Here is a 26354-nt window from a genome sequence, read left to right as displayed (position 1 = left end):
TAAATACTGACACTATCTTGTATTGTAGGAAAGGTAGACTCGAGCCCCCCCGCGGTCGGAGGGACGCGCCAGGCTTAACAGTACGCTGCATCACTGAAAAACCTAAAGGTATGGACCCCGATGACCAGTGAGTGGAAAAACGTTGCGCGTGTTGCGACGCACTCAAACAACACCGTTATTACTGTAGGAGGAACCTTCATTCCCTTGTTTTACTATTTATATACATTATATATTTTCAGAGCGTTTTCAAGTGAGATTCCCCGGGCGACGAGCGGCGAGGAGGAGAGCCACCGTTCTGGAACGAGCGCCCCCCGAAGCGGAGGGACGGTTATAAGAAACGGGATGCGGAGGTCGGCGGCGGAGCGGCGAGAGGGCCGAGGCGTGGCTGAGGGCGGGGTCGGAGGTCGGGTCGAGTCCGATGGCTTGTCCTGTCGTGGGCGTGGTGGTTAGCGGGGGGGGCGCCGCTCAGCGGAGAGTCCCGTAGTTGGGGGCCTCGGAGTCCGCGCCGGCCAGGATGCCGGTCTGGTCCTCCTCGGACGGCCTGTGGTGCAGGAGGGAGGTCAGATACAGATAGGGGTTCTTCTTAGTTTGCCTTTTCCTCTTTCTGTGGGCGTCGGGGTCCCCTCCCCCTTGGGGCGTCTGCGATTTCTGCTGGGTCTGAGAGGGAGACACACCTGTCGGGGAAGGGGGAGGAGCAGGGCGGCGACACGTTAACCCTCGGCCCCGCCTTCGACCGCGGGCTTTCGACGATCCGACAAACCTGTTCTCCTCCCGGAGGTGGTGTTGTTATTGTTGTTGGCAGCCACGCCCTTGGCTTTAGTAATGCAGTGGTGTAGAAGTGCTGGTAAGCTCTCAGACCCAGCAGGATCGCTAGACGCACCTAGAGGTTCCCTGAGGAGAGCAGAGGGGAACAGCATGCAACGGTTGACCGTTAATCCCGGGACCCGATCCGGAGGACGCGGCGGGACCTGCACGACGGCGGCAAAGGAAACTTCTCCAGCGGCCGTCGCGTTAAAGACCCCCTTCCGTTTAGCCATCATTCGGCGACACTTGTCTGATTGACGTTTTACGCGACGGGAAGTCTTTAAGTCGCGGCCGGGCGAGGAAAATTCGTGAGATGAAAACGCGGGAAAGTGTTTTCATCTCACGAAGCCTAGGTTAGAATGATCGGTGAGCGGGGAAACGCCCCCCGATCCCGTCCACGCTCCTCGCCATCAGCTTTATCGGCGAGTTCGCGAAAAGAGCCGAACGGGAGTCGAACGTACGCGAAGCTCGTTCGGGTCTCGCTTCGGACGCCGAAATGGACGGCGGCGACGGGTCGAACGGCGCGGATTTGGCCGAAAATGGGGGGGAAAAAAAAAAAAAAAAGACAGGTGTTAAAAAAAAACCACCTGGACGCGTTTGGGAAACTGAAAGCTCTAGAGACGGCGTCCATCTTTTTGCCGCTGTGGAGAGAGAGAGCGAGAGGCGTTAGCGGAGGCGTGGACACAGATCTGAGAGTCACTCATCCCGGTCACATGGTGCGCGGACGCCGCGGTCCGCTCGGTACACTACATTTCCATCGACATAAACACTGTACAGCACACTTTGAGAAACATGAACACTGCGTACAGAGGCTTCACCATGCTGACGGGAGGAGATGGCAGGAAGAGGAAATGGCCGTTAAAGAACGAGTCACATGACAGGAAGAGGAAATGGCCATTAAGAACGGTCACATGACAGAGAAACGAAAGCACTGAGGACAACAAATGTGACGGAGAAATTTAGTCTGAGGGTCGTTGTTATTTGTTTGGTCGCAGAGAGAAGTTTAAAGAATGCATGCATGGCATTTTGCACATGGAACAAAGCTTTAAAGGGGAATACTCCAGTCTCCCATTCCTGTGCGTCCTCTATTGATTCAAGGCTTTTTTGGGCGCAGGGACACACGTGTGTGTGTGTGTGTGTGTGTGTGTGTGTGTGTGTGTGAGTGTGCGTGTGAGTGTGTGTTCGCAGGATCCAAAAAAGACAGAATGGATTGCTTCTCCTCGGTCCAAAACCCCTCCTGGTGTGGCCGCGACCTGCGCCGCGCCGGTACCTTATTGGCAAGTGTATCCTGCGGTTAGCCGAACTTCACTTGAATCCAGCACAGAGGCACAACCCAAAGCAATTCCCCTTTAAAGGAGAGAGTGATTAGAGCCCTCCCCCTGCTGACCCCTCCCCTCTCAGACATGGGTCCGACCCTTACCTATTGCGGCGTAGGGGACCGGGTCACAACAACGCTGCCCAGATAGCTGAGATCAATCAAAAACAAATCAGGTAAGACCCTTACCCTCTATAAAGCAGCAGCCCTATAAGCTACCTTCTCTGCAGGAGAAGGCCTCGGCTACGCTAGGCTACGCTACGCTAGGCTACGGCCGGTCCGGGGTGGGTGGAGGGGGCAAATAAATGTATATCTTCGCTACGGGGGAGGGGGGGGGGGGGGGGGCGTGAGGGCGGCGGGGGGGGGAGGGGTCGCCTGTGAGCACTTCCTGTTTTGCGTGCGGAGTTTTATCCGGGCGCCGATCTCACTATGGGATAGGACGAGAGGTAAACATGTGACTTCCCCCTTCCTCCTTCCTCCTTCCTGGTTCTCCCACGACCCACCTGACCTGCGAGCTCGCCGCTCCCAGAATAGACCCTAATTGGCTTTTAGCTCCTATTATCTGTTGTTTATCGTCACAGCGCTGCACAAACGGACTCTCGGACGATAATATTTCCCTATTCCGCCTTGTTGCTTTTGCTTTATTTGTGACTTATTAATATCGGAAAGTGAATGTCGGGGTGACGCGTTCATTAATATGAGCTGGATTTTTCCTCGTCTGCTAAACTAAGAGTGATTTTTTTTTTTTTTCTTCATGAAACATTTCGAAAAATTTACAGCTAATATAATAATCTAATGCCCCTCGTGTTCAACTCTTTGTTACGTTGAGCTCACCTCGCGCCCCCCCGCCCTCCCTCGCGCGTCGCATTCACTGCTAATCGGGATTTTTTTTTAATGAACGCTAACTCGCTCGTTCGTGGCGTCAAACTGATCCGTTCTATTTTAATTTAATTTAACGTTTCATAGCTGAGAACTGTCATTTTTAAAAAAAAATTTTTTAATGAAAATATCTCTATATTTGATATTGGGGCAATGTGTGCTAAATGCAATGACATGCCTTCTGCATATCAAGGAACAATATGCATCCTAATTACGCCTAGCTGGGAACATCCATTTTGAAAGTGGAAAAATATTAGGTCGATTTGGAATAAATCAGGAGAGAAGCCTCCCGTTTAAATGAATATGCGACTATTCTCCGGTGGAGCGGCTCACCTACCCTGAGGCTGATATCTGGAGCTGAGAGGGCTCTGAGGGTAGCATCTCCTCCTCTGTCCTTCTCTGGGATGGCCTCTGCCCGAAAACGTCCCTGCCCTCCGGAGGCGGAGAGGGGGACTGGGAGGGGTAACTGGCCGCGGTGGAGGCGTAGGACATGTGGGCGTGGTACCCGGCGCCGGGCTGCTTGGCGCCCTGGCTCTGCGTGGGAGAGGCGGTCAGCGAGGACCTCCGGGAGAAGCTGACGCCGGCCGAGGACTGCAGGGCGATCTCGGGCATCTCCAGAGACCGCGAGGTGCGGAGGATGCTCGGGCGCGGCGGGGGGCGCACCAGGATATCCGGGGAACCCGGCTGGGTGCTGAGGGGGCTCTGAGAGAGCGGGGAGAGGCGGGACGGCTGCAGGACCAGGGGGGGCAGGCCGGGGTCGGGCTGGCGCCCCGCCGCCCTCGGGCCGAGCCAGGACTGAGGGCTACTACTGGGGGCTGTGCTTGGGCTCCCTGCGCGGGCTGCCGGGTCAGGGTAAGGCAACACTGGTACGCCCACACCGTGGGCCGTGTGTCTGAGCTGGCCGAGACTCTGGGCCTGTTGCATAGCTAAACGCCTAACCGGAGGCCCCGGGGGCCTGTCTCTGCCTGGGGGAGCCACGGGGACCTCCAGCTGCAGGAGTCTAGGGCTCGTCGGATCCTTGAGGGGGGGGAGGTGCAGGCGGCCGGGGGGGAGCGAGCGGGGGGGATAGGGCGGCTGCTCGGAGATGTCCTGCGGGTGATGCAAGGCGTGGGGAGGCGGGTAGATGAAACGTGGACCCTCCAGACCCATGAAGGGCAGGTCGTGGGGCTGCCAGCTCTCGGGCGAGCGCGGCGGCGGCGGGCTGTGCGTGCGAGACAGCGAATGGCCCGAGGCGGCGTACTGGAGGTGCTCCATCTCCCCGCTCTCCTCGGGGATGGAGGGGTAACCGAAGGGCCCCTCCGCCGTGCCCGGGGGCGAGGACAGGGCGGAGCTGTGCGGGCTGATGTCAGGCATGTAGAATGGCGGTGGAATCCCTGATTCGGTGCGGCTGCCTAGATACCCATAGAACGGGCCCTGGGGGAAGCCCCGGTAGCGGGAGGACGGGGCCTGCCCGGAGGCGTGGAGCGCGCCGCCCTCCGCGAAGCTCATACCTTCCATGGGCCGGTGGAGACGGGGGCTGTAGGTGGGGGGCTGCGTTGACTCCAGGCTGGAGGACGTTGGGGAGAGCTGCGGGCGCAGGGTGGGCATGATGGGCGGCAGGGGGCCGGGGTCAAAATCATTCTCTTCGTCGGACTGACGAAACTCGGGGTACATGTCGGACTCCTCCGCAAAGGGGAACCCCTGGATGCGGCGGGGCGGCGGGCTGCTCTCCATGACAAAGCGGCCGTCGGGCCCGCGGCATATTAGCTCGATGGGCGTGGTGACCTCCGCCTCGTGCTTGGACACGCTGTACTTCTTGCTGGCTATGGCACGCTTGGTTTTCTTGTAGAAGGAGAGCTCCTTGTCCTTCTCCCTCTGCGGGCTGGGCAGCTTCCTGACGTACAGGCCCGGCCCGTGGGAGCCCTCCGAGGACAGCGAGCGGGGCCGAGAGGGAGGGGAGCTCTCGGGACTTATCTTCCCGGACGACAACCTGGCGGAGAGAAGACACACGGCGCTGAATCCACGCCACCCCCCGGCCCGCCCGATATCCGAGATTAAAAGCTGCGCCCCTGCCGGAAACAGATGACCGCACAAAGCGGAGGCGCTCCACCGAGGAAGCTGCGATGACGGGCTGATAATGAACATCTCACAGCGGCGGCGGCGGCGGCGGATGGCGGCGGCGGCGGCGTCAGCATCCTGGAAAGACGGCAGCTAATGAACCGAGCTGCAATGGGGCGGGGGGGAAGAGAGGGGGGGGGGCAGAGGCGGCCGTGACGACCGCGTCTACCCGACGCTAACGCCGACGGCTAACCAGGCCACGTTTGCCCGCACCAGGAGCAGCACAGGTGACACTTACTGGGTCAGTGAACGCACTCGGTAACCTGCATGCAGCCGGGGTCCGATCCTCGGACGGGGCGGGCGGGCGGAGGGAGGCCCGTGCATGCCGGGGACGGGGACGGGGGGGGGCGGGGCTTCACGACGGCAAATTAAAAAAATCGTCAGCGGATCATTCCGGTGCGATGCGTTCCGGTACCATGCAGCCAAGCCGGCGCGGCGCAGCAAACTCTGGGTTTGAGCTCTGGTTTTGGTGCAGGCAGGCACTCACAGGGGGCTGGAGGGCGGGGGCAAGAAACTGCTCCTGGCAGGCTCGTCCCAGCAGGGCTCTACCCCCGGCAAGGGGGTGAGAGGAGGCCTGCGGTGGGAGACAAACGACATGGGCCTGGTTCGTCTTTTTGCGAAGGACTGAATGAGAATCCCCTGACCATTTCACACATTGAGGGGAAAAAAAAAAAAAAAAGGAGCCGACACCGACCGATCCGAAGGAACGGGCGGGGAAACATTTATTCCGCGATGACATTTACGCACGTTACAGTCACAAATGGGCCCGTCCGGACGGTGAAATGCATTGGTACCTAAACACACGTTCCAGAGACAGACACACACACACACACACACATTGAGCCGGGACGTTACATCGAGTGTGCGGCTAGACGGAAACGAAACCAAAAAAAAAAAAATTTGCGTTATTCAACACAGTGGAGCATGCGAAGGGGACACCGACGGATAAGAAATCAATACAAACACCGCAGCCCGGGCACTCTGGGCGATGTGCTCCAAACGCTGACTTGGACACTTTGAACATTTTCATCTGCCGTGATCTGCAGAAGACTGTGCACGTTCCTCTGCACCTCCGCCATTGGATCAGCCTCAAAGCGTCGCCGCGCCGGAATAGTGGCGACGCGGCATCTAGGCCTCGTAAAATCGGCGTCCGGTGCAAAAGAAGGCGAGCAGTGATCGGCGCGGACGCCGGAAAGGGCCGGTTGCCTTTACTTACGGCGACTCTATGCTTTTCCTGAAGTGCGTCACCGACAGCGGAGGATCTGGGAGGGCAGAGACATTTTCGGTTAAGTCCTCCGCGGCTCCGGACCGGGCCGACGGACGCGTTCGGCGTGAACAGGCGCACCTGGTTTGCGCTTGAGTTTGCGACGGTGTTGCTTGTTGACGAAGCAGGCGGCGAGGGTGCTGAACAGCACCGCCGCCGCCAGGAAACAGATGGTAGCCACCACGCCCGCCACCACGGGCCGCGCCAGCCCCTCGTCGGCCACCTCCGCCGGCGGGAAGGGATCTGTTTTTGATTTCAAAACGCAAAGTGAGCGGGAAACACGCGCCCTCGAATTCCGGCGCCGTCTTTACGAGCACGCGCACCTGTGCTGGACACGCCCACCACATTGCTGCTCTCGCTAATCAGGTCGTCCATGACCGCCATCACCCGAAACTCGTACCAGGACTCCTGCAAAGGGAGGGAGGAGACACGCGTGGGTTAAAATGCACGACGGAAAATAAACCCTCTGGGGTTTTACCTGCACGAGGTCCCTGGCTATGAGCTCGGTCTCGGTGGACGGGATCAGGTCGTCCAGGACCTCCCAGCGCTCCCCGAGGCGGAACTCCATGATGTAGCGGTTGATGGGGGAGGAGTGGTTGGCCGGCGGGAGCCAGGTGAGGAGGACACCGTGCTGCGTGCGATTGGCTGTGAGGCACCGTGGTGGGGTAAGAAGCACCAGTGGTTCTGGGGTACCCAGAGGAGAACCTGCGGAGGACAACCCGAGTGTCTTGGGAAGTGTCTTCCCGGATGATGAATCGGCAACGTCCGTTTCCTGTCGAGCTAACCGTCTTTCACGCGCTCCGCTTCCCCTTCATTCATTCATAAATCATCCCAACTGGCCGGGGGCGGAGCTTATCCCGCCGCTCTAGAGATCATTTCCTTTAGAGATAAACGACCGTTCGCTCGTTCATGCAAACGTCTGAAATTGAGATGTTGAGATGTTGCTCTCGGAAGCCGAATTCGTTGGCTCGGAAAGGCCCGGAGGTCGGAAGCGATCGAACGGGAGTGAAATGAAAGTGACACGGAGCCGTCGCTCCAGGGGACGGCCTGACTTCTGTTCACGTGCACCTCCTCGCGGAGAGCTCGGGTTACAGACACTGGAGATGTTCCTGCTCCGTGGAGGAGCTTCCAGGAGGTCAGCTCGTCACTTTCACATCACCCACGCTAAGCGACGGGGAGAAACCATTTTTATTTTGTTACACTAGTAAATAACTGAGCCCCTCAGGGTCCGAAAATGAAACCCGGGATTTTCCCGTCTTTGCCGGGATTTAAATAATGGCGCTTTAATCGAATGCGTTCACGAGATGTTCAGATGTGTTGTATTCGAACGTGGACCGCGCGATGAACGTCGACGCTTTCGATATCTCGATCCGTCCGCCGACGAAGTCGCAGTGGCGGCACGAAAGCTGACATTTGTTATTTGATGGTGCGGCCGGCGGCGTAAAGGCCGGCGCTCCACTCGAGAACGAGCTTTGTTAGCCGCGGTTCAGCCGGAGGGTCAGGCGGAGGCATCGTCCGCTCGCTTCGGGGTCGACGGGAGGGTTCGTGATTCGCTTCTGTCAGGTGTGCGGAGAATGCAGGGCCTTCTCAGCACCGGCAGAAGAGCTCCGAAGGAAAAAGTGTGAATATGAAGGTACCAGAGGGCGGGCGTGAGACTCCCCTCTCGCAGGGTTCACCCCGGACCTGACCGTCAGAGGGTCACGGATGGAGGCCGCAGAAATTCACCCGTCGGCTCGCCGGTGAACCTCCCTCGTGTGTTTGGAGGAACCCGGAGAACCCGGAGGAACCCCGTGCAGATACGGGGGAGAACATGGAGACTCCGTGGAGCCCGATCCGCGGGGAGGGGGGAGTGCTAACCGCTGAGCCGCGGCGCCGCCCGAGAAGGTGTCTGTTAATTAACGACTAAACCTAATTATTTATAATCAAATAAGAAACGCCGTCTGAGATTCAAGTCGTCCAATCTGATTAGCCGCCGCTCTGCAGGAAAACAACATTCCCCGGTCGCTCCGGGAAACCCCGGGAGCCCAAACAAAATGTTGCGCTTCCGCGACACTAGAGGGCAGCGTGTGACACGATTAGCCGGCATTAGCATAAATGAATAAATATAATCCTCGTGTCTCCGTGCCAGCAGGAAGCAGGAACGGAGAGGGAACGTCTAAAAAGGGGGGAAAACAACCACGGCCCACCTGCAGTGTTGACTGTCACAACTTCGCTGAACGGGCCGGTGCCCAGTTTGTTCTGCGCCAACACGCTGAACTGGTACTCCGTCCCGGACTCCAGCCCTGGCACCAGCAGCCAGGTCTGAGCACCAGAGACCGGCATCGAGTGCCAGTCATGTGGACCGAAGTCCACTCTCTTTGACCTGCGGGGAGAAAGAAACGGGGTTAGCGGGGGGGAAGTGGGAGCAGGAGGGGAGAATAGCCAAAATGAGCCGGCGCGGGCGGGAAACACGCTGATTTCAGACGATTTCACTCGGCTCGCACCTCAAACTCTTGATGTGACCCACTTCTACGGCCCACCTGGGAAATTTGGTTACCACGGCGACATATACGCTTCAAAAAAAAAAAAACCTGATTAGCGCCCTTTACGCAGGTAACGGACACTGTGAGTAAGGTGAGTAGTTTATCTTTATATTCACAACTCAAAAAAACAAAAGGAAGACTAAAATACATCCTATATCTGAGTGAATGAAATATTCTCATGAAATACTTTGTTCTTGTTCTTTGTTCTTCTGCTGTTACAATGACCAAAAGACAGCAGGCAGAACGAGAGGTTGCAGAGATGAAGATGTTGAGGTTCTCTTTGGGAGTGACCAGGATGGAGAGGATCAGGAATGAGTCCATCAGAGGAACGGCACATGTTAGATGTTTTGGAGAGAAGGTCAGAGAAGCCAGACTGAGATGGTTGGGTCATGGACAGAGGAGCGATAGAGAATATATTGGTAGACGGATGCTGGAATTGGAGCTGCCAGGCAAGAGGTCTGGAGGAAGACCAAAGAGAAGATTTATGGACGTCATGAGAGAAGATATGAAGGTAGTTGGTGTGAGAGAGGAGGATCCACAGAATAGGGTTAGATGGAGAAAGTGGACTCGCTGTGGCGACACCTGACGGGAAAAGCCGAAAGAAGAAGACACTACTCAGAAAAACAAAAGGTACACTAAAATACATCCTATATCTTAATGAATGAAATATCCTTACTTTGAACAAATACTTTGTTCTTGACATAGTTGAATGTGCTGACAACAAAATCCCACAAAAAAGATCAATGGAAATCAAATGTGTGGAGGTCCGGATTGGGAGTCACACTCCAAATGAAAGTATAAAAACACACCAACTGTGATGTAACATCCTTAAAACAAGCCTAAATGAATCAGTGGACGGTTTGATTTCACACAAGTCTGATTGACATGGAGTTGACATTGTGTTATTTAAGTGTTCCCTTTATTTCTATTTTAGCAGCATATAAACATCTGCTGCACCTTTCCTGCACCTCCTGCATCCAAAGGTGAACTCCACCACCTGTCCTGACGGCTAGCCGGGCCAGAAGGTGCACATCATCATCATCATCATCATCATCATCATCATCATCATCATCATCATCATCATCATCATCATCATCATCATCATCATCACGGCAGGTGTTGAGGAACATGAGCGAGATAAGCCGCGGCGACTTCGCGACCGGGTTGACTTCTGCATAATCTGATAAACGCCCCCGAGAACGTCGCCGTCAAAAGAATTTCGCTCCGCCGCTTCCGAGCGCTTCCACACGTGCACGCTGACGCATCTGGGGTTGGGTTTGCAGGTGGAGGCGGGAACACTCACACTGGGCCGTACCACACGGAGAACGTCTGCTCAAAGCCGCCGTCGTAACCCGGCTCCCAGGACACGTTCGCGGAGGTGGTCGAGGGCAGGACGTGGATATTGCCAGGAGCGTGTGGGCTGGTGCCTGCGGGGATTTTTGTTTTGTTTTTTTTTAATCGAGACAAGAAGAGGCAGAATAATGCAAGAAGTTACAGCTAGTTGGTGAGTTGAGTTCAAAATCAGGAGTTACGCTAAGATAACACCGATGGGGATACATTTTAGCGCGTGACCTGAACGCGGATAATGTGACGGTTGAGGCGGCGACCGCCGAGAGGTCGGGTTCCAGAGCGGCGGCGGCGGCGGCGGCGGCACCGCCCGCGGCCGTGCACGTCCAGCCCGCCTACCGACTGCGCCGCGTGGCTCCGGGCCAGCTAACTCTCGCCGCGACGAGGGAGGGATCTCAACACGGTCTGAGGAGCACAGCTGCCGCCGCCGTGTCGCCTATCAGCAGGTCACGCGGGGGTCGGCGAGCTGCACCCGCGGCACTAAAGTAAACAAGGCTCGGGAGGAGACGACCTCCCGGAAACATCCATTTATAAGAAACTTTCTACAAGCTGACCAGATAAATACAACTGGGATAGAATACTTGTATTGCGTCGTAATATCCTAGCATGGAGCATCAACGCGCCCTGGTTTTGAAGGGATCCCTCCTTCCTGATGGGACGCGGAAAGGGGAGCGGTTTAGGTTGTCGGGGACTTTACGAAGGGCTATGATGGGATGTTTGGTCTGCAGTGACGCAAGCCGAGGAGAAGGCTAGCTTAGGAGGTCAAAAGAGCTATCGAAGCTCCTATAGCAAAAAAAGTTTGCTATACAGCCAAGTTTTGTCCCAGAACTGAGGGGCTACAGAGCTGCAGACCGGTCGTCGGGCCGATACTCGCCGGATGCTCCCGGCCAGGTTTGGCGGAGCTTGTTGCCTTCACATGTCGACCTCAGGGTGAGCGGGAGTCGCTTCCCTTCTGCGGCCACGGCAACCGCATACACTGAGGACTGCGATCCTCTGGGAAACCTGGGGTCCCATCACTCGTGTGGATGTAGCTTCTAGATGTACAGCCTATGTATCTCTAGATTAGGCAGTATGTTTGTTCCCCTGACACACTAGAAACAGTCCAAAAGCCTCTGAATCGTCCTCCCGGCTCCATAAAATCTCCAGTTCTGCATCTTTGAGACGGGCTGAGGTCCCACCTCGCCGTTATGATTAGTTTGCGATTGTTTGTGGCTCCCTCCCCAACCCTCATACCTCCTCCATCTCTATCACTCTTGCTTTCTACCTCCGTCCTTAACCCTCCCTTTCTTCCCGAGGCCGGTCGAGGCAGAAGGCCGCCCTGTCCAAAGGTTCCTGGTTCAAGGCAGCGCTTGCTCCTGGGGGAGTGTGGGGTTCATCTTAAAGCGTGTGGTCCAGACCTGCTCTACGTGGAGAGGGTCATCGGACAACCGGGCTGGTGTCATAGCAATCAACATCCGACTTGACGACTACCTTTTGTGGCATACCACAGGTGCTCCTCCGGGGCTTGAAGGACACCGAGCCTGGACGTTCCTTCACAACCTTAGAAGGTACTTCTAAAAGTACTTCTTAATGTTGAGAAACTAGCAATAACCTCCGCGACACACGTGGATGATAGCATAAAGGCTCCAGCAGTTGTGTAAGTTGTAAGAGGTATTCATGATCTGCAGTTTACGTATTGTCCTTGCAAAGCATGTATCTATGGCAACACAGTCTGGCCAAAGCTAAAGGCTAACGTGGTCAAGGATTCAGGACGTTAATGGTGCGTACAGCGCTAATACAGATAAAGCAAAATCTTAGTGACGTCTGTTCGCAAAATGGACAGCTTTTTCTTCTCCGCGCAAATCAACAAATTCCGATTGCGGCGAACTCGGACTCGGGAGGTCGGTGGCCGAAAAGAAGGCGGCGAGCAGCCGTGCAGACGGTGTGTACCGATGACTAGGATACGCGTGCTGGCAGTGATGCTCGTCACCACATTGGTGGCTACACACTCCCACTCTCCATGGTCCTCCTTGCTGAGGGACAAAAACTGTAAGCTGCCACTGGGTAGGATGTTGTGCTTACTCCTGCTTGGCTTCCCCACCTTCAATAGACACGAGATTCATGGTTAAGTGGCGGTGGAGAGCATGAGTATAGATTCAGTAAAACGAAGGGAAACGTGAACACGGGGCGGGTTTCAGTCGACCCAGGACGGGGTGTGTTTGCGGGGCGCACCTTTCTCCAGGTGATGGTCGGGATATCGGGGTCTCCAGAAGCAGCACAAGGGATAACTAGCTCTCTCCCAGCCTCCTGACGGTACTCCCCCCCAGGCCTCACGTTAAAGTAAGGGGGATCCTTCACACACAGACACACGGAGCCGGAGTTGCTTCAGAAAGTGGCAAAAAAAACAGGGTGAAGAACCCGTGACGGGGGCAGATACCCACCTTTAGCACCAAAGTGGCAGGGGGGGACATGCCCATGGTACCCAGGGCGTTGTAAGGCACACAGGTGTAGGTGCCCAGGGAGTCTTCGGTAGCCTCTGCCACTCGGATACTTCCGTCCGGCATCAGGCTCCAACCAGGGTACTGCGGGTCAGGAGGTTCAAGAAGGCGTTAAAAACTCCAAGAATCTAAAGTACATCAGGGTGACACTGTAAACCTGATTTAAGGAGCTCCATTGTCTGCTGGTTTTAATGTATAATTTAGTGGAAGAAGAAGGGCTGCAGACTTGAAGCTACACTTGTCTACATGTTTATCATTCATTCATTGTCTACACCGCTTGTTCTGCACTCAGGGTTGCAGGGGGGCGGAGCCTATTCCAGCTGTCATTGGGTGGGAGTTCACTCTGGACCGGTCCAACACCAGGCTACATATGGAGACCTACAACCGTTCCCTCGTTCATTCAGGAGTCTGGACGATGAAGGTTCTCCAATGGACCTCCTGCATGTTTTTGGACCGGAGAAGGAGTTGGGGATCTTCTGTGTGGAGGAAGCTCTGACCGCTGCTAGCCGTTGCTAACCCCTGCTAACCGCTGCTAACCACTGCTAACCGCTTCCCCACCATGCATCTCTTTTTCAAAAACATGTACATCACGGTATCACAGGCTATTACTGATCTGCGACGTCACGACAGTCCAAAGAGGTCCTCGAACGGACCGACCTTCTCCACTCTGAGGGGGTAGCCATCCTTCTCCCACTTCACCGACGTCACAGGCGGGTTGGCGTCCACCGGGCAGCGGATGATGCCGGGTAATTTCCGTGGGACGTAGATGACCGGGGGCATGTTGATCACTCGGGCAGGGTCTGAACACACATCGGCGTTATGGAACACATGAAAAACATTCGTGCCGACGTTCGCGACGCGGGAAATCTCCGGGAGCCGTAAGGCCTTAATTAGCATTCAGCCTCCATTACATTTTGGGGTAAATCAGTGCCAGTGGCTGCAGTGCTGCAAATCCCTCAGCCCCCGCCCCGCCCCCTCCCTCGCCACACACTGGAGCGCCGCAATCAATGACCGATGGCGACTCGGGGAGCAAATTAGCCCGAATGCGACGCGGGACGGGCTGAGGCCGCGACGTCAGGCTGCCAGACGGCCGCTCCTCTCCCATCCGTCTCGGCTGATGAGCGGCATTTCATTTAGAGCGGCGGATTTAAAGGCGACCGCTGGGGGGAGCGCAGTAGGGGACGGGGCTGGGACGGCGGCGGGAGGTGATTCTGCTGTTCGCGTCAGGAGACGGCGAGGAGAAGCTAACTGCGCTCCCCCCCCCCCCCCCCCCCCCCACGCTGCTGCCTCTGCCGTGACCTTGAAATTCAAGAAGGTCGCGCGGCGTTGGAGCGTTAGAGCACCGCTGCCAAATAACAAGCCAGCCTCCGTACCGCCGCTTCCCTCCTCCCGGAGCTCGCTCTACAAATCCCCCCCCCCTTACGCTGGGTTGCCACGGTAACACTCACACTGAACAGTCAGGTACGCCGACGCCGAGGGCGAGATGCCGAGGCTGTTGCTCGGGCTGCAGGTGTATTTCCCGGCGTCCTCCGGCTTGACCCGGAAGATGATGAGGGTGCCGTCGATGAGGATGCGCACTCGCAGCTTCAGGTCACTGCAAGCAGACACCAGGGTCTCGTCACGCCATGTTAGCCCGACGCCGCGGCCAGGCGGGACGCGCACGCGGCGGCGTCCTCGCCGAGCTACGTTGCATCCAAGCGCCATAAGAGAGCAGCAGAGAGCCGAACGTCCGAGCCTTCAGAGGCGAGACTCGAACGCGCCTTTTTGTCAGAAACGATGAACCGGTGTTTAATGTTCGCTGCAGGACTGAGGCCGAAGCTAAACGAACGCACGCCGGCAAAACTCCATGTCTTTCACAAGCAACCGATCATTCAATCAGATCGATAATTCAGCCGGGGATTCGACCCTCTCTCCGGGGAAGGGAAAACTTCTGACGCGGTCAGCCTGAGGATGCTCGGCGTCTTTTCTCCGAAAAGATAATCATTGGAATTATCGCCAATCTGTCAAGGAAATTCTTGGACGCATTTTCTCCCTGTTTTATCCAGTAATTATTATTATCAAATAATCTGTTGCGACTCTTGTATAATCAACACCTTTTCTCTCTCTGCTATATTTCCCGTTTCTTCATCTCATCACGCGGTCAAATTGCCTTTAACACTTAAATTGATTTGATTACTTCTGTCGGCTACATTGTTTATTTTCATTTATTTTTCTCTAATATGGAGGTTTGCGGTTCGATGCCGACGGCCCGGTCAGCGCCCTGCATGGAAGCTCTGCCGCCGCAGGTGAGCGTGTGTGCATGTGTGTGTGTGTGTGTGTGTGTGAATGAGTGTAAAAGTGCTTTGGGATCACGACGTCACGAAAGCGGACATAGTTCCCGTGAAACCTCGAGTGTCATATCATATCATGTCCTTCATACCGCTATGAAACGTAGCCGCTAGGCTATCTAACTTAACGTGCACCGCTCCTGCAAACTCCGCCCATCAATAAATCGATAGGTAATAATCCATGGATACCTCATTGATATGAGGACAGGGCAGTGCAGGGAGCGGCAACAGTACGGAAGTGAACTCGATCATAACTTTACTTCTTGAAATAGACGTTATCCTCCTCCCAAAACCAGGTGTAGGTCAGGTTGCCAGGATACGCCTCGGCTTGGCAGGTGAAGAGTGCGTTCTGGGATATGTTTACAGTGATGTTCTCTGGCGGGGAGACGATGTACGGAGGTCCTGAGGGGGAACCAGAAGAAGGCGTGTCAGCGTGCGGCGCGAGGCGGCGGCCGATAAATCCAGACATTGCATCCAAACAGGCCCCGTAACAATCTGAGAGCCCAATAATGAATTTTATCACCTGTTAAGTTCCAACGTGTTTGTATGTATTTACGCATGAAGCGGATGAGTAACACTCCCCCTTTCAGATCGCTTTTCTGTCACCAGTCTCTTCTCGCAAATTCGATAATTGTGGGGCCAGAAAATGAAGACAAAGAGCTGAAAACCACTAAACACATAGATAGGAAACCGTTAGGTGCTAAGGGGAACCGCTGACGCCGCCACATTTCTCTGTCACACACCGTCGTTCGATCCACACGCCGACATCGCGTCAAGCGTCCGGAGGGCTTCGGCTTTTTAGACGTCCTCGGGTTCTTCGCTCGAAAAGCTCTCAGAGAAAATATTCTCTACGTTTTTCGCACAGGCGCGTCCCGTATTGTTTGTCTCGAGGCGAGAACAAATGACCCAGATAAGCCCGTCGCACCACAAAGGATTAAATCGCGTCGCGAGGCGTCCACGCTGCACCTCGCGATGGCTAGCAAGGAGGCGCACAAGCGATGCATAATTCACCGTTTTGTTTACCTGCCTAACCTAAATAGTAGTCGCCTGGACACGCCGGGCTTCTCTCACCGCAAGCGGGTCGCATGAGTTCTCCTCGCGTTCAGTCGCTTCGGGGCTTTCTTATGCAATCGTGAATCACGAAGGGGGAAAAGTGGATTCGGCTTGTTCACGTGAACTCCAAGACACACGCGTATTTTTTTAAAAACGCAAGATAATTTCACAAGTATCTGATGAGGAGCGCCGGCTGGCATCAGATTGTTGGATAATTGGCTTACGGATGTCAGTTGGGGCTCAGATGTGAGGGAAATAAAAAAAAAAAAAAAGAAACCAGAGCTTCCTACATCGGCTTTACGTTACAGATCGTTGTTGGAGATACAGGGGTGGGGAGGAAAACAAGCATCTAATTGCGAGCGGATCTCCTGACAGACGTCCACGTAGTTGCAGCAGATGCACGACCGGGCGCTCTGCAAGGCGCGGCGCCGGCCGACGCCGTGCGTGTTTTTTTTTTTTTTAATGAGCGTTTGCAGCGCGAGGGGAACAAAGTTCTACCGAGCGGCTCCGCGAGCGACGGGAGTTCTGCACGCCGACCCGACGTTCCCCTAGACAGGCTACCTGGCCTCGTTACGTGCACGCCGTTAGCTCGCCGTGACGCTGCTGCGGCGGGAGACCCGAGGCACCGGAGTCCCGTATCGCCACCGCCTATCTGATCTGTGTCTAGCAGAGCTTCCAGCTAATGGAGCGGACACACACACACACACACACCTTATTATATCCACATGGCTGTGCACAAAGGAACACATCCACACAGACTGAGCTATTGACTGACAGATACAGACCCAGAAGGCATGTTCTTCGATGAACTTGAGAGCTCTGCTTTTAGATGCCATAACAGTAAATGCCTTCTCGTACGGGGGGAAAAAAAAAAAGCATTTTACTCCCCCTGGCATCGAGATGTTAATCTCAAACCGCGGTCTACGTGGATGAGCACGTGGGCAAGTGGTACCAGCGACATGTGCATGGCGGGGGGGGGGGTGTACCTTGAACCAACAGTCGGGTGGTGTGCAGGACTTCGCCCTGGTCGCTGTAGGCTCTGCACGTGTACGCCCCTCTGTCATCTCGGGTGATGCCAAGGATAGTCAGGCTGCCGTCGTGGACCTGCGGCGGGTTTGAGGAGGACATGGAGGATGCGGGGAAGATAAATGACCGGATAAAGACGCGTTAGCGCACAGCTAATGGGAGTCCCGCTCGCTTCGGCGTGTTCTCAGCGAGTTCGGGTCCGATCGGTGCGAGTTGGTGTTCGCGGGCGCCGATGAGGAGAAGCAAGAAAGACATTAACAAAACCTAATAGAAACATCCTCATAAATTATGCAACAGGTTTGCGAAGCTCTGTCCATTCAAGCTGCACGCAGCTGCGGTCTGTCCATTCATGAGGCCCGCGACGCCGGCAGAATATCCCCGATTCATCCGTCCCTCCAACCTTTTAGCCGCGAGATGCTACCGAACAGATCGGCCCAGTTAACCTCTCTCTTTTGGCAAAGTGTAAACGTCATCTCTCGCAAGATTAAGTTTGTGTTCGCCGCCGCTACACGCAGCACATGTGGAGTCCTCCAGTCTCGAGACGCTGTTATTCGTTAAAATAAACGAAATAAATCGCTAGGATATGTTTTGTCACACGTGTTTTCCCTGCGCGTCATGTGACGCTCCTCTCTTTAAGCCTTGCACCTGCATCATACATAAATAAAGTATTGTCAGCGACATATTCACGTCGCCGCGTCTCTTACGGCGGTGAGAAAAAACAAATACATGCACGTCACATTTAGCCAAACTGAAAAATATGGAGAAAAAACCTTTTTTCTTGAACAGAGAATAATAGCACCTCATTCACATGTCATGCCCCAACTCTGCTGTCTCTCTTGTTCGTCCCGGCCCGCACACATTCTGCTTATTTTTGTTTATTTGTTTTATTCTTGTCACTCTGTCCAATTGTTGTTTAGTTCTGGTTGTGTATTTTTCACTGTTCCTTGATGTTGTCCATTGTCATCCCTGATGTTGTTGTCTGCTGTCTATTTATTCGTGGACGTCTTGCTATCTTCTGTCCTCTGTCTTTCTATTTATCTTTATATTCATAATTATCTTACTTTTTCTTTATGATAACTGTTACCCTGCTGTGCCAAAGGAATTTCCACTATGGGGATCAATAAAGTTTATCTCATCTTATCTCAAAATATTTGTCAGTCTTGTCTCCAATGACACAGACGGGAAGGTGTTTACCAGCCGTGTGATTGGTCGAACCCTACCAGGCTCCACCAATGACGGTGCAGGATAGTGAATTTGAATGAATGAATGAATGAATGAATGACAATTGAGTAAATTAAGACAGTTATTCTAACTTTGACGAGGGAACCGTCTTCCATTTCCGATAGGCGTCATTTCAGACCGGTTTGTGACATAAGTGACTGAATATAGTGATGAAGATTTTAAGAAATGAGTAAATCTAAAGCGCACCAGCAGATAAATTGCGTTATTTTGATTCCAGAATCCCGACTACAGAGGTAATATTGCCCGATCCGCAAACGTGCGAGGGCAGCGAGCGGAAACGGCCGGTCGATTTAATTTAACGCCGTCAAACTCTTTACAATGCGGCGTGAGAATAAGGTCAAGAGGGAGATAAGAGGTCTTTTGAGAAGTTGAAAAAAAATGTCTTCCGTCCGTTGGCGGAGCAGCCGCGGCGAAATGGAGGAATTTAAGTTGCACTAATCTGCACTAAAAGAATCAGTTGCTCCGGCGTTCCCGGCGCGGCGGCGGCGGCGGCGCTCGGTTCCGAAGCCGAGGCGGAGGAGATTTAAGAAAAGGAGGGCGAGTCGGGCGGCGGATGAAGGGAGGAAGACATGAGAAAGAGGAGGCAGCAGATGAGGTGAGGAACCAGATGAAGGCGGAATCTCAATCTTTGACACATGCAGAGAGGCCGACGGCGGGATCGATCGCGGTCGTCGTCGGCGGCGGCGGCGGCCGATGACGATCCCGGGCTTCTCCTGCACGGCTGCTCGCCTCGCCGTCTCCTTTCATGTGCAAATAAATGAAGCAATAAAGTTCAGTAAAGAGAGGAAGACGAGGATTCCTCTTCCCTCCAGCCCTGTCTGTCACATTCTTGCCTTTCTCCATTAAGTCTCCATGGAGCCGAGCATGTGGGTGAACAAACACACACACACACACACACACACACACACTCGTGCGCGGACTGAGATTTTCTTCTCACCACATGCCTCGCCGTGTCTGACAGGCAAATTGATGAGGAAAGCTGCTAAATGCCGCTCTCACTAGTGATTTTCATTTTTAGCGTAACATTCATATTAGGTCTAATGTAATATTGATGCAGAGGCAGGCCGTTAATAATGCATCAGAATGTTGTCCAATCATTTCCCGTGGGGCTCGGCGTGAGGAGGCGACGGCCGGGGGAGTAAAGATGGAGGAAACTAGGAGAAAAGGGCGAAGAGGAACCTCTGGATGCGACTGGCATTTTTACGGGAACGGCAATAAAAACCCAACAATTCTATGAAGGCTTTCCTTGAAATTGAAATTTCCCCACCGCCTGTTGTATTCTATTCTTCTATACTTTTTGTTTTATCTCGCGAGAACAACGACAAGCGTTTGTGAAAACTGGGGTTCGAAAGGTCTCGAGGGCCGTCAAGGGGAAAACAACTCCGATTCCCAGGATTCAGCTCTCCGGCTCTGATTGGACACCATCTGGCGTCGGAACCGCCTCCGTCAAGATGGCCGACTCGAAACACACCGGCTTCCGGACGCAACTTTCAGTCCAAACGAACTCAAGACGAAGGAAGGAGTTTCCCTTTCCTGTTTAAAGAACCACGTCGAGGATTCCTCGGCCCGACTCGCTCGGATGATCTGAACAAGTGAATCCCAGCGGCGTTACTATGGCGATTTGATTGGTTGAGGAAAAGCCAGAAAACATCTTGTTGGTAGGTTTCATTTATTTATCTCTACGTTGGAATCTGGACACCGCGGTCGGAAGAGCGGGTGTTGATGGATGAATATAAATCAACTCACAGCGGGTCTGCGATAAATCTCATTAAAATTTCGACGATTAATATACGTTATATTTTTAAAGATGGGTTCGATAACCCTTCAGACTTCTTCGGTCTAAACGCTCCGTTGAGAAGCGACGGGCCTAATTGGGTGATAAATCCATCTCCTGCTCCTGACAATCCCCAGGAGCGGATCGGGAACGTGACGTCTTTAGCTTTTAATTGGGGTTTAAAAAACACAAGGTTTTTCTTTTTTCATTCGGGGGAGGGGATGGGGAACAGGCTGGAAAATCATCAGTGAAGATGTGGACTTGACGGTGGCTGCTGAAGCTTCTGGTGTGTTTGGATGTAACGCGGAAGAGTGTGAGTTACTCGACAGCAGAAGTCGAACGCAACTCCTCAGCTCCCCCGCCATGTCACGGCTACGATTAGTTTTTTTCCCCACTTTCATGAATGTTTATTTGCATAAACAGAGATGTGCTGTGGAGACAGAACAAATGTGTGTGAATGAGAGGAACCCGGGTTGAACGGTGAGGCTACAGGGAGTGGAGATCCTGAAGGTGGAGGATTTGGGGTCAACAGTCCAGAGCGTAGGAGAGTGTGGAAAAGAGGTAAAGAAATGGGTCGCGATGGGTGGAGAAAAGCGTCAGGGGTACTATGGGATGGAAGACTATCAGCCAGAAGGAAAGGAAAGGTGGAGGAGACGGTGGTGAGACCAGCTATGCTGTATCCTCTGCAAAAAGTTCAATATGCACGGTGCATACTGACTCAGAACTGTGCAATCGCACTGACTGTTATGCGGTATTATAGGAAGAAGTCTGGAGTGGCAGGACATGTATGCTCGCTGTGACACAGTAGAGAGGTGTGCTGTAGGTGGGTCAGGGAAGTTCAAGGTGGAGGTGGGACTCCTTCAGGGATCAGCTCTGAGCCCCTTTTTTGTTTGCGTGGTGATGGACAGGCAGGCAGACAGATGAGGTTAGACAGGAATCTCCAAGGACCGTGATGTCTGCAGGTGACACTGTGATCTGCAGTGAGCACAGGGAACAGTGGAGGAACATCTAGAGAGGTAGAGGTATGCTCTGGAAAGGAGAGGAATGAAGGTTGGTCACAGCAAGACAGAATATATGTGTGTGAAAAGAGGGGAACCGGGGTGGAGATCAAGAAGGTGGAGGATTTCAAGTACGTAGGCTCAACAGTCCAGAGTATAAAAGAGTGTGGAAAAGAAATGAGTTCAAGCAGGTCGGAATGGGAGGAGAAAAGTGTCAGGAGTGCGATGAGATAGATGCCCATCAGCCAGAAGGAAAGGAAAGGTGGAGGAGACAGTGGTGACACCAGCCATGCTGCTCTACAAACACTGACAATGACTAAGTTCAGCACAACCCTGAACACTTGAACCTCACATAAAGTACAGCGCAATAAACCCTTTTTTTCCACTTTTTTACTTCTTTGCTTTCCACATATTTATCTATTTATTTTTTATGGATGTTATTCATATTTTTTATATATTTTTTTGGTGTTATATTTTTTCTGTCTAGTATCTCAACCCCAGAGATACTGCTATTATTGTCTTGTTGTGCTGCGTCCTTCTTTATAAGGTTGTTTGTGTCTGTTTATGATTCCACTGAACCTGGAAGCTGCTAGCTCTACATTTCGTTGCACTCTGTGTAATGACAATGAAAGTCTTGAATCCTTGAAAAAAAAGGAGGCAGAGATGGAGGTCGCAGAGATGAGGATGTTGAGGTCCTTTTTGGGAGTGACCAGGATGGAGAGGATCAGGAATGAGTCCATCAGAGGGACGGCACATGGTAGATGTTTGGGAGAGAAGAGATGGTTGGGTCATGGACAGAGGAGGGCTGGTGAATGAATTGGAAGACGGAGGCTAGAAATTGGAGGTCTAGAGGAAGACCAAAGAGAAGATTGATGGACATCGTGAGAGAAGATATGAAGGTGGTTGGTGTGAGAGCGGAGGATCCAGAGAATAGGGTTAGAAGGAGAAGGTGGATTCGCTGTGGAGCCTCTGAAGGGAAAAGCCCAAAGGAAAAGAAGAAGAGACGTGCTTTTGGGTGAAAGCTTGACAGTGAAATTTCCTAGCATATCGGAAATCTGACTCACGTTCCCGTTGAAAAATGCGTGAGGCAGCATTAGCATAGCCGCTGTCAGGGAGCACTGTGCCCATTGCAATGCCTGATTCGGGGAAACATAAAGCAAAGCAGAAATGCGACATGCCGGACTCCACTGCTGCATTTTTCGAGCTTCAGACAGTGATTTCAGCTCTGTTGACAAGGACTTTCCCCGAGGCCGAAATCTCGAAACACATTTCGAAACACAACTCAGAGACTTAAAGTACATAAAATAAGATTGGCGTCTTATCAGGTGGCCTGCCTGACCCCAAAATGACGGCGGTAAACAAACACCATCTGTGTGCCGGGGCCGCCAGAACAAGAAGGAACAGCGACAATGGCAAGGAGTCTCGTCGGTGGTCTTTTCGCGGCGTTTGGAGCTGATAGTAAGTTGGGCGGTGTTGGGAGCGACTTCCCCCTCCGCCCTTTGTCATCTGTACACGCCGTTTGCGAATCGTCGTGAAGGTATGGCCGTCTTTTGCGACCGGCGCTCTCCTCGGTACGCAACGCCCGGGCTACTCTTTCCAAGAATGATCGTCCATTTGCGTGTCTCTACGTGTATGCCTTACTAGATGTAACATGGAGTACTCGGATAATAGTACTCGCACAATAGTACCCGGACACACAAAAAGCTCTGCCCGAAAGACAAGTGAAGAACTCCCAGACCGAGGGTTGCTAGGGCCGAATGACGTCATTTGGTTGTCCGGGAGCAAGAACACGCTTCTTGCCAGGTTTGCAGAGGCCTGACCTGCTGCCTTGCAGGTGCAAACCTTCGTTCGTCGTGCCTGTTTTTGCGATGCCGTGGAGTGTCTACATTGTTGAACATCGGAAGTTATCAAATCATGCTGTCGCTGAGCCAAAAGCTTCTCGTCATGAGATCACGCTGGCTACGTTTGGGGATTTATCCTCTGGAAATAAAGATAAAGCTCCAGATCTGCAGCGTGCAGCTTCTCAACCACGCTAAGTGATTGAAAGGGCAATTTCTTTCTTTTTTTTTTTTTTTTTTTTTCGTCAATGAAGACATTATGGAGAAGCGGGAAGAGGAGCTGAGATCATCAGGAGCTTGTTCAATAAGCTCCACATGCAAAGGGTAGCCTCGCGGTCGAACTCCTCCCCTCGGGAGCAGCGCACGGCCTCGTGCACCACTCTATTTGATTCCACAAGTGCCAAGCGGTGCCATACACATCTTAAGCATGTAATGACCCCTTAAGAGGGGCTTGGCACAAAAAAAAACAAAAAAAAACCTGACCCTCTTTACAGCACAAGAGCAAAATAATGTGATTTCAGCCTGAATGGGATCCATCCCATAGTCTCGGTGCAGATGGACGCTGTGGACGACACCATCTGTGCATAAACCCCGGCTTCTATATTTGTACAAAGCCATAAATCGGAACAACAGCCATTTCCTTACCGAATATTTTGCGTTGGTTGCCAGCTCCTCCCCCTCCCTCAGCCAGCTGATCATTGGTTTAGGATTTCCCTGGGCAGAGCAGCTGAGCAGAATGCTACCCCCTTCCTTGGCCTCGACATATTGTGGTGGCGTTGATGTGAAAGCGGGCGGAGCTGTGGAGAAAGCGAAGGCAGAAATGATTACAGCGCGCTAATATACAAAAATTATTATCCAAATACACTGGATTTTGCTTTTACTACCATTCTGCTGCAATAACCGGGCTTTGTTATTTCAGCAGAACGCTCGGGTTGTGTTGTTTTTAGGGCAGTAAAAACACAGTCAGGGCGGCGCGATGCTACACGGGTTAGCACAGCCAGAAGGTTCCCGCTTGGAATCCCCCCAGGAGGCACATTTCCGTGTGGAGTCTCCATGTTCTTCCCCGTGTTCTGCAGGGTTCCTCCGGGTTCCTCCGGGTTCCTCCCACATGCAGGAGGTTCACTGGACAATCTGAATTGCCCAGACGTGTGAATGGGAGGGTGAACGGTTGGATGTTTCTATAGGAGTGAGTGAATACTTGTATTTTATTTTTGTCATCGCCATTCTCACTCTTACTGTCCCCCGTTTTGTTGTCCATTCTTAATTCTTATGTTGTTCTCTTGGCTGTCTATTTATTTGCGGTTGACTTTTGCTATTTTCTCATTGTCTCTCTATTTATATTTCTATTTATATTCATATTTATTGACACTGTGACTGTTGCGCTTCTGCTACGAAAAGAATTTCCAAATCACCAAGCAATTTTACAACTACTACAAGGAATTTGCTTTTGGTTAACAGTGTTAAACAAAAAGCATGAACTAAATTAAGAATGAAATCAGGGTGATTGTGGTTGATAGTGGTTGGTGGTGCAAAGTTGCAAGTTGTGCAAACCAGTGCAAATAGAGCAGTGCTTTATATGTGGCTCGATTGCAAAGAATGAATGAATGAATGAATGAATGAATGAATGAATGAATGAATGAATGAATGAAAAGTCACCCAATGCCTTGTATGATGGATCAAACCCTGGCTGCTAACTCACTGCGCTGGAAGAACAAGGTAAACAAACATACTCCGGCTGCATACCAGTCAAGGGTCACTGGGGGGTCAGAATTTAAATCCATGTTCCAATGGAATTTTTGGTTTTTGATTGTGAGTGAAGGTACAATGCAGTGGTAGACAGCTCTGCGTGGACTGAAAAGAGAGACTCGATCAAAAAAAAAAAAAAATCCTATCCTGGAAATGGGAAACAGAAATAGAGCAGACACAGTAAGCAGAGTTTCCTGGGAGGGGAGGGTTGGTCCGGGAGGCTGGCCGAACGCGTCAGACAACCGGAGAACGGCCTCATCCGAGGTGGTTCGGCCACTCCCGTTGGAGAGGTTTCAGGTACGCTGGCAGGAAGCACACATGGAGGGATCGTATGTCTCATCTCTTAGGAAAAGGCAAGCGGAGAGGCAGCTGGAGAACGTGCAAGGCCGTTACCCTGTTAGCTTTGCTGACAATGTGAACCGGCGTGGATCAGCAGAGCGGGATTGGATTACAATTTACCAGTGCAAGAAGCTGTTAAGCTAACATGTCATCCAGTTCGGTTAGCGCAGGGAGGCCCAATGTGTCGAAGGTACCGTCAATTCCGGCGTATAAGCAGCTACTTTTTTCACACTCTTTGAAAACTGTGGCTTTTACAACGATGCGGCTAATTTATGGATTTTTATTGGGTAATTACGTCAGCGTCCTTACGCCATCACAGTGGACAAATGAGTGTTTCGGCCAACCCACTCGCATTTATAATAATTCCTCAGATGCGCAGAAATGCATTTGACGCGGCTTTCAAACCGAAAGCGATCAGTCCGGCTGTCCGAGACAGAAATAGAGCTGCTGCACGTAAGTTTGGCATCTGTTCTGAAAAAAAAAAAACATTCGCGTTATGTAGCGGTAGTTGTAGATGTTACCGTCATTTATGTAATTTAAAGTTTTCAAAAAAATCTTTCCTGTAACTTCTTCCTGCGTTAATATCTCATGTTTCACCAGGGACGCCTGCGGCTTATTTACGTACAATTTCTTTTATATTTAAAAAATTAGCAGCTGCGGCCCATATAAAGGTGCGTTCTATCGTCCGAAATTACGGAAGTGTGGTTAAATGGCATTAAAAGCACCAACGTAATCTGTCTTCACTATAAAATTTGTCACTTAATGGACGTAAAGGGTCTGACCTCTGACCTTTTCTGACCCGTGGGTCACCGAACATGCAACAGCGCTGAGTTCTGCAAAACTCTATCAAGCTCGCGAGTTACTGAGTTATCCTCCAATTTATTTCTTTTACACTTAAGAAAAGATACTAAAATGAGTGGGGGAGCTGGAAGTAAGGAGCCGAAAACTTATTACTTCCATAGAGTGGGGGAGGACATTTTTTTACTGGCATTTTCAAAGTGTGTTTGCTTCATCTGCCGCTCAACCGTCGCTATACCGATGAAGGGAAATGTGGAGCGGTATTTTCGAACCGTTAATAAAAACTACGACGCCGATTTCCCCCAGTTGTCCGGAAAGCAGTCATTTTTGTCACAGCTAACTTCAAAAGCGTACGTATATTGTTCGTATAAAGGATTCTCACTATATTTATAAATGCATGTATGTTTTGCATTTTTTTTTTGTAGTAGGTAGATCATTTTGACTTGGACGTTTCATAAGTAGGCCACATGCTGAGAAAACGTGCGTTAGCATGTTAGCAAACTGATAT

At 52.5% G+C, this 26354-nt stretch overlaps 1 protein-coding gene across 2 annotated transcripts in view; it reads right to left on the bottom strand.

Moving 5' to 3' along the window:
- Window positions 1–346: 346 nt before the first annotated feature.
- Window positions 347–26354, bottom strand: part of igsf9ba (immunoglobulin superfamily, member 9Ba) — a 64256-nt gene continuing 38248 nt past the window's right edge. The window contains exons 4-21 of one of the 2 annotated variants that reach the window (XM_086164774.1): window positions 23609–23760; window positions 17072–17189; window positions 15293–15434; window positions 14154–14299; window positions 13363–13505; window positions 12649–12789; window positions 12440–12559; window positions 12158–12308; window positions 10185–10308; window positions 8546–8721; window positions 6838–7064; window positions 6683–6767; window positions 6441–6602; window positions 6312–6357; window positions 5583–5669; window positions 3336–4967; window positions 761–891; window positions 347–674 (exon numbers count right to left, since the gene is read on the bottom strand). In XM_086164774.1, the coding sequence (XP_086020900.1) occupies window positions 466–674; window positions 761–891; window positions 3336–4967; window positions 5583–5669; window positions 6312–6357; window positions 6441–6602; window positions 6683–6767; window positions 6838–7064; window positions 8546–8721; window positions 10185–10308; window positions 12158–12308; window positions 12440–12559; window positions 12649–12789; window positions 13363–13505; window positions 14154–14299; window positions 15293–15434; window positions 17072–17189; window positions 23609–23760 (3992 nt within the window). In that variant the 3' untranslated portion in view covers window positions 347–465. The remainder of the gene's footprint in view (window positions 675–760; window positions 892–3335; window positions 4968–5582; window positions 5670–6311; window positions 6358–6440; window positions 6603–6682; window positions 6768–6837; window positions 7065–8545; window positions 8722–10184; window positions 10309–12157; window positions 12309–12439; window positions 12560–12648; window positions 12790–13362; window positions 13506–14153; window positions 14300–15292; window positions 15435–17071; window positions 17190–23608; window positions 23761–26354) is intronic. The other variant, XM_086164775.1, reaches the window with a different exon arrangement.

The sequence above is a fragment of the Fistularia commersonii genome, chromosome 18 (genome assembly GCF_037954325.1).
Source record: "Fistularia commersonii isolate RoL2024-O1a breed Wild chromosome 18, RoL_Fcom_v1.0, whole genome shotgun sequence".
Lineage (NCBI taxonomy): Eukaryota > Metazoa > Chordata > Actinopteri > Syngnathiformes > Fistulariidae > Fistularia > Fistularia commersonii.
The sequence above is the reverse complement of the archived record's forward strand: the minus strand, read 5'-3'. Positions and strand labels throughout refer to the sequence as shown.